Below are 8,105 nucleotides of genomic sequence, written 5' to 3' on the forward strand. Positions count from 1 at the left end.
GATACGTTAGATTTTCAGAAGTAATTACACAAATTTATTTTTTCTATAACAACGTGTATACCTTCCCAAATTAGATGCTCTTCGTTTCAAAGACGACATTAGAAATTTGGCAAAAATCATGGTAAAAATATAAACTAGTAAAATTCAGATATCAGTTTATGTGATTCTTCATTAAAAGTAATCAGACTTGCCGCTGCCCCATGGCCGAGTGGTTAAGTTCGCACGCTCCACTTCGGCAGCCCAGGGTTTTGCTGGTTCAGATCCCAGGCAAAGACATGGCATGGCTCACTAGGCCATGCTGAGGAGACTTCCTACGTAGCACAACCAGAGGCACTTATAACTAGAATATACAACTATGTACTGGGGGGCTTTGGGGAGAAGAAGGGAAAAAAACCAAAAAGGATCAGCAACAGATGTTAGCTCAGGTGACAATCTTTAAAAAAAAAAGTAATCAGACTTTTTCTAGAAATGGCTGCGTCCATAACTGAAGTGGACAATGTACAAGAAGAGCTTGAAACATCTTATTATATCAGAAGTAAGGAAGTACTCAAAAATTATGGGAACATGTATAACAAGACAAAGGAGTAAGCTTGGAGGATTCATAAAGAGGACAATTAAGCATGTAATGATGATAAATAATTGTAATCTCTTGACAAAAAAAATTCATGAGTCAATATTGATAAATGAGAGGAAGATGATAGATACAGATACATAGAGATAAATAGATGATTGGTAGATAGAGCCTTTCCTCATACTGAAATTGACACTGAATAGATATAAAAGCAATGAAGAAGTTAGAACCACATTGTGCAATAACAATTACCAGTAATTGAGTGAAGCAAGATAATCAATGGATGCTGAAATTAGTGGCCAAAAGCTTTATGAGGAACAGAATATTTATATATTAATTTTAATGGGTGCTCCAGAAATAACATTAGGAAAAGAATAATGATTTTATAATGGAGAAACTTGGAGGCACTATCTTCAACAAATTTTGCAGGTTAGTGTCACCAATAATGGGACAAATGAACATTATGCCCCAGCTCATGGAATACACTGAGGAAGATACTTGTTTTTCCTGCATAAAGTGAATAATACAAATGAAAAATGAGGAACTTTTTAAAATCCCAATTTGAAGAACATTTCACTACAGAACTGCTCTATACTCTTCAAAAAATCAGTGTCATAAAAGGCAAAGAAATGTTGAGTAACTGTTCCAGATGAAAGGAGACTGAAGATAAGTGACTTTAAATATCATATGTTTTCTTGGCTTGGGTTCTGGATTGGGGGGGACTGGAGAAAGAATACCATAGAGTAAAGAATTATCAGGACTATATTGCCTGATTTCCATAATAATATTGTGGCTAGGTTAGTGAATGTCTTTGTTCTTGGTGAAAAAATGAGGAATTTCGGGGTAAATGGGCATCATGTCTACACTTTAATCTCAAATGGTTCTGGAAAAATTACATATGTATAGAAAAAAGGGAATGATAAGACAGATATGAAAGAAATATTAAAATTTGTTCAATCGCGGAGAAAGTATATGGGAGCTCTTTGCATAATTCTTGACCCTTTTCTGTAAGATTAAAATTATTTCATATTAAAACTTAAAAGGATGTTGGTAACCAATTTTGGGGAATAAAGGACAAGGATACAAGTAGGGACAAGGATACAACCTTCCTCTGAGCTCATTGTGAGATAACTCCAATTTATCTTGATTCTCCAGCTCTGACCTTTTATCACATTTCAGTCCTTGACAAACTGTCATTAGGGAATGGGAAGCAACCAGTCATGGGTCACAGAGTTCGTCTTGGTGGGATTCCAGCTCAGGGCAGACGTGGAAGTGCTCCTCCTCTGGGTCTTCTCCCTGTTCTACATCTTCAGTCTGTTGGCAAATGGCGTGATCTTGGGACTCATCTGTCTGGACCCGAGTCTACACACCCCCATGTACTTCTTCCTTTCACACCTGGCCATCATTGATATCTCTTATGCTTCCACTAATGTGCCCAAGATGTTGGCAAACTTAGTGAGCCAGAATAGAACCATATCTGTTGTTCCCTGCATTATGCAGACATTTTTGTATTGGGGTTTTGCTGCTACAGAATGCCTGATTTTGGTGGCGATGTCCTATGATAGGTTTGTGGCGATCTGCCACCCCCTCCACTACACTGTCATCATGAACTGGAGAGTGTGCATGGTCCTGGCTGTCACTTCCTGGTCCTGTGGATTTATTCAGTCTCTGGTACATGCAATTCTCCTCCTAAGGTTGCCCTTCAGTGGGCCCCGGGAAGTGAACCACCTCTTCTGTGAAATTCTGTCTGTCCTCAAGCTGGCCTGTGCTGACACCTGGATAAACCAAGTGGTTATCTTTGCTACCTGTGTGTTCGTCTTAGTTGGGCCTCTCTGCTCAATGCTAGTCTCCTACATGCGCATCCTCTGGGCTGTCCTAAAGATCCAGTCAAAGGAAGGCCGCACAAAGGCCTTCTCCACCTGCCTCTCCCACCTCTGTGTGGTCGGACTCTTCTTTGGCATCGCCATGGTGGTTTATATGGTCCCAGAATCCAATCAACGAGAAGAGCAGGAGAAAATACTGTCCCTGTTTCACAGTCTGTTTAACCCCATGCTGAACCCCCTCATCTACAGCCTGAGGAATGCTCAGGTGAAGGGCGCCTTGTATCGAGCACTGCAGAAGAAGAGGCCCACGTGAAGGGTAGAGAGAATGTTGTTTGATCAGGGATTTCCTTTTAAAATATGTGATTTGCTAATGCAAAAACTTAAAAAAAAATTCCCAAATAGAAGTTGATATAAAAATGGTAATTGCCCAAATTCTAACTCTCAAAATAAATTAAATTTCCATGGAAAAGCATATCTTCTAAACTTTACAGACCATGTAAGAAGATGAGAAGCTAAATTATCAGCATCCTTAATCTTTCTTTTAAGAAATATTGAATTGTCTTTATTTTTTAAGGCCAGGAATATTAACATACGGAGAAAATTTAAATATAAGCAAATGACATCAATGCCTTTCTCTGGCTTATGTATTTAGTCATCTGTGACTTCTTCTTACCTTGTGGTAGCTGGAAATAGTACAGTAAAATTAGTACCATAAGAGAGAAATTCCAAAGTAGACCTGAAATTTCAATGTAGAACATATTACAGAGTTCTATGAATCTACCTCCCCAGTTGTGAGGTCAGTGAAATAAGAGTTTAAAGAAACTCTAGATTACTTGGTCCAGTAATTGAGTAGTAAAGGAAAAAAATTAGGGAAAGCTTTAGTCCAACAAGAAGCTATATCAAAAATCCTAAATTATGTTAAAGTTTTAGGATTTGGTCAAAAGGAATCCATTAGTAAATATTTAAATGGTTCTAGAGGTAAGGATTTTGAGCATTGCTGAAACATTACATTTATTTTGGGGTTATGATAAAATCTAATTAGGCAAGATTTTATCCTGTTGAAGTTCTTGAAGATTTTCCCAGCAATATTTTTGTAATTGAATCAACTTATCTGAAGACGGTTTGGGGTAACACCAAGCAGCATGAGATAACTAGGATATAGTCAACATCATTTCTCTTTCACAGTGATAAAAGTTCCTCTGGATTTACGAAACCAGATTGAACAACTGTCTTCATGATACTAATGAGGGTGAAACAAGCAAGGGCTGCTCTTTTTCAATGATTTATTATTTGCATATATTGCAAAATGATCATCACCTAAGTCTAGTTAACATCTGTCACCATACATAGTCACAAAATTCTTTGCTTTTGTTGAGAATTTTTAAGATCTAATCTTGGCAACTTTTAAATATCCAATATAGTATTATTAACTACAGTCAATATGCTGTACATACATCTCTATGACTTATTTATTTTATAACTGTCAGTTTGTACTTTTTGACCCCCTTCACCCATTTTGCCCACCCCCTACCCCTGCCTCTGGCAACCACCAATTTGTTGCCTGCATCTATGAGCTTTTCTTTTTTTTAGATTCCATATATAAGTGAGATCATATAGTATTTGGCTGATTTCACTTAGCCTAATGCCCTCAAGGTGCATCCATGTTGTCACAAATGGCAAGATTTCCTTCTTCTTTATGCCTGAATAATATTCCATTGTGGGGTGTGTGTGTGTGTGTATCACATTTTCTGTATCCATTCATCCATTCATGGACACTAGGTTGTTTCTATGTCTAGGCTATTGTAAATAATTAATATGGGATCATAGGGGAGCAGATACCTTTGTTAGTTAGTGTTTTTGTTTCCTCCAGATAAATACCTAGAAGTGGAATTGCTGGATCATATGGTAGTTGTATTTTTATTTTTTGAGGAACCTCCATGCTGTTTTTCATATCTGCTTTACCAATTTGCATTCCCACCAACAGTGCACAAGTTTTCCCTTCTCTTGACATCATCTCCAACACTTGTTAGTTCTTGTCTTTTTGATAATATCCATTCTAACAGGTGTGAGGTATTATCTCATTGCGGTTTTGATTTGTATTTCCCTGATAATCAGTGATGTTGAGCACCTTTTCATGTACCTGTTGGCCATCTGTACATCTTTGGAAACATGTCCATTCAGATCCTCTGCCCATTGTTTAATCAGATCACTTTGGGGTTTTTTTTATTTTTACTATTGTATGAGTTCTTTATATATTTGGGATATTAACCCCTTATCAGATATATGATTTGCAAATATTTTCCCCCATTTGGTCAGTTTGGTATCGACTCTGATGTCAGTTTCCCCACATTAAACCAAGCATATATGGGGTTAAAACCAAAACACTCATTCCCTGCTTACTCTCTGGCTTCCTGGCTCCAGAATCCACTATCCTCCATGGAGACAGACACTGTCAAGGACAAGCACCTGGATTATCTCCTCCCCACAAAGAGATACAGACTGGTGGGAAAGCTGCTGACCAGCAAGGTCACAGGCTTCCTCCTCTCTGCAAGTGTCTCAAGGCCAAAGACAGGCTGGTGAGAAAGCTCCAACTAGCAAGGCCATATGCTCCCCCTCCCCTACCTAAAACCCCAAATAAAAACCCTTCCTTTTAGCTTTTCGGGGAGTTTGGGATTTGAGCGTTACCTCCCCTCTCTCCTTGCTCAGCACTGTGCAAAAATAAAATTCCTACTTTCTTCCACCACACCTGGTGTCAAAGATTGGCTTGCTGTGCAACAGGTGAGCGAACTCACTTCAGGTTCAGTAACAGGTTCTCTTTTCAATTTGTTAATGGTTTCCTTTGCTGTGCAGAAGCTTTTCAGTTTTATTATAAAATGTGTCATGAGATTAACCATTCTCTATTTTCTGACAAGTCATGAAAACTTTATATCAAGTTATAAAATTAGAACAAGTACAAAATTAAACAATTAACTTTCATGTAAAAAATATATAGTACCCAAAGCATAAAATATACAGTCTTTAACACTCTAAGGAAATATAAGTGGTGAAAAAGACAACGAACCAAAAAGATGAAGTCCCAGTTGCTGCTCTTGACATTTCACACACCTGAATAAATAAACACAAAGAAACAGAACTCACTTTGCTGGGCGGAGGATTATTATCTATGCATGCATTCTCTCTTTGTTCCAGATTTTTTCCACCATAATTTTATGTTTAAATTGTTCACATGTGCTGTCAATATATGACTGTAATTATGGTTTTAAAAGAAAGGCAGTTCCATGTTTCTTCCCTTTTCTAAGCAAGATAAGTATATTTCCTAGGAATATAAATTGCCACGACTTTTAGAGTTAGAAATTCTTCAAAGAACAATTAAGTCTTTACTGAAATAGAAGATAGGTTTAGAGGCAATTGCAGTTCTCCATCTCAGTGCTTCCAATCAGAATTAAAAAATGGGCTTAACCGTTTCCCAAGGTCAATACCTCAGATTCAAAGATGTCAGGCTGTGTATTTAATATTTATATTTAATATATATTTAATATAGTAATATGTATTTAATATATTTATTTTAATTTTTAATATATTTTGTTTAATATTTATATTTAATATATATTTAAATATTAATTTTTAAATATATGTGTTGACATATTTTAAATTTATATATTAAATATATAAATATATTTGAATATATATTTAAATATATTCAGCAATATAAGCAGCCTTGTAAACTTGAAGTTATTCATGTGAATCAAATGTTTATTTTCTCCACATAATCGAAAATAGGAAAAACCACATGGTTATGATATTAAAGGTGATGTACTTTTAAGTAAAAACTTAAAGCATTTCCCCATTATCTTATTTCTTTTATAGAAATAATGAGCAGAAAAACAAAATGTTATTTAATGTTCTTAAAGCAAGGTAATTAAAAACTCCTGTAGCTCTAAACTATTATGTGGTTCAAAATCATTGCTTTTAGAGTACTATTTCATATTTACACTGGTGCTCTGCTTTACATCTTCCTTTCTATTCCTGTAGCAGAGGTGTTGAGCTGTGGTTTTGTCTTTCTGACGCGGCTGTGAATACTGTGTTGTAAATTGCATGTGTTGCATGTGAATACTGTGTTGTAAGCTTATGGAACGTTTTCTTAGAGGAAAAGACCAGCAGTGGTGGCCTCCTGGTGATCAGAGGGTTGTTGAAAACTTACGAAGTTTCTCATGAGTCACAGTGGGGACAAGTTCTGTTCTCAACCCGACTGATGTCTCTTAGTCTCACAAGATGGCCATGGAAGAGAGAAGAGACACATAAACAAACGCGCACACACACACATCTGGGCACAACACTGACCTTATACAAAAGCAACAAAATACCCCAAATGTTAGAGGTCAAGTTTCAGAGATACATGAAGTTAAAAGAGCAGAAACCCACCAGTAGATTGGAGTCAGAGAGATGGGGGAATGAGTCCCATTTTCCCAACTTCCTGTATAGCTGGAGCAAATACTTAAAATTCAGGACCTTCATCTTTAAAATAGGAATAATATGTATGCCATAGAAGAGCAAGACCTGCCAATAAGACATTGTATTAGCAGAGCACTTGACATATGAGACACACTGAGAAAAGGTGCACAGTATCCAGAGACCCCTAGTCAAGACTGAAGCCTGAGGACGGTTCTGAATTGTGGACGTGATATGATCAGAATCATGCAGTGTCTGGCTGCCCGAGAATAAGGCTTTTTCCACTTGAGCCCTGCTCTAAGGGCAGGAGGCCACTTTGGGACCTCTCAAACTCGAAGAAATGAATTTTTGGCAGCAGTCTTATCCTTAGCTGTTGTCACTATTATACCTGATCATTATTCTTTTTTAGCCTTCAAAGCCTTCAGAGTTCTCAGGTTTCCTGTCTCCAGCATGGATCCATACATTCTCATAATATCTAAGAAAGGGATTTTTTTAAGCCTCAAGAAGGGGCTCCAAAAAAACAAGGCAATAATCTCTTCTATCCCGTGATGTTATATTTTTTTTCTTGAGAATAATGTAGAGAACCTGCTAGGTGATCAGCAACATTTACATGGCTACAAAACCCTCACTTGTCAAAGAGGTGCTTCTGGGTCACTCTCTATACCATCTTCTGGAATAACAATGGTGACTCACAGGGCCTACACTCAGATCTGGTGTAGAAGATTTAATCTAGGGACTGATGCTGCCATATAAATGGACCAGCATCACAGGAGCCAGTAGACAATAAAATACAATACAAAAAAATAACCTAGGCTTTAATGACCTGAACTAGGTATTTCATTCCCTCCCACTGGGGCTCTTTGAAGTTCAACTTCTTTAAGGTCATCTAATGCCATTTGATCCCTGACAAGGCCAATCTGATTGTTGGAGAATCAAGCAGAATGACAGGATATCAGTGAGCAGTTTATTGACAGTCTCTGGAGGCAGCTTTCCTGAGTTCAAATCCAGGTTCTGCCACTTCTCAGCTGGTGAGCCTGGCCTAGTTATTCACCTCTCAGTGTCTCTGTGCTATCATCTGTAAAATGGGGATGATAATTGTACCTTCTTCACAGAATACTCATGTGAATTGAGTTAATATTTGTGAATGCATAGGGTATGCCTAATACGCAGCAGGAACTGTGTGTTTGATTAATAAATGACATAGAATAAATAAATCCACCACGGGCTTGGTATTGTGGTTGGTATTGGAATCCCAGGACAGA

The 8,105-nt window shown here is 37.4% G+C and overlaps 1 protein-coding gene across 1 annotated transcript; it reads left to right on the top strand.

Moving 5' to 3' along the window:
* The first annotated feature begins 1,774 nt into the window (after nt 1-1,774).
* Nucleotides 1,775-2,707, top strand: OR2A75 (olfactory receptor family 2 subfamily A member 75). The gene has a single exon (NM_001391043.1). The coding sequence runs from the start codon at nt 1,775-1,777 to the stop codon at nt 2,705-2,707; it is 933 nt and encodes a 310-aa protein (NP_001377972.1).
* The last annotated feature ends 5,398 nt before the right edge of the window (nt 2,708-8,105 follow it).

This window comes from Equus caballus, chromosome 4 (assembly GCF_041296265.1).
Source record: "Equus caballus isolate H_3958 breed thoroughbred chromosome 4, TB-T2T, whole genome shotgun sequence".
In the NCBI taxonomy this organism is placed as follows: domain Eukaryota; kingdom Metazoa; phylum Chordata; class Mammalia; order Perissodactyla; family Equidae; genus Equus; species Equus caballus.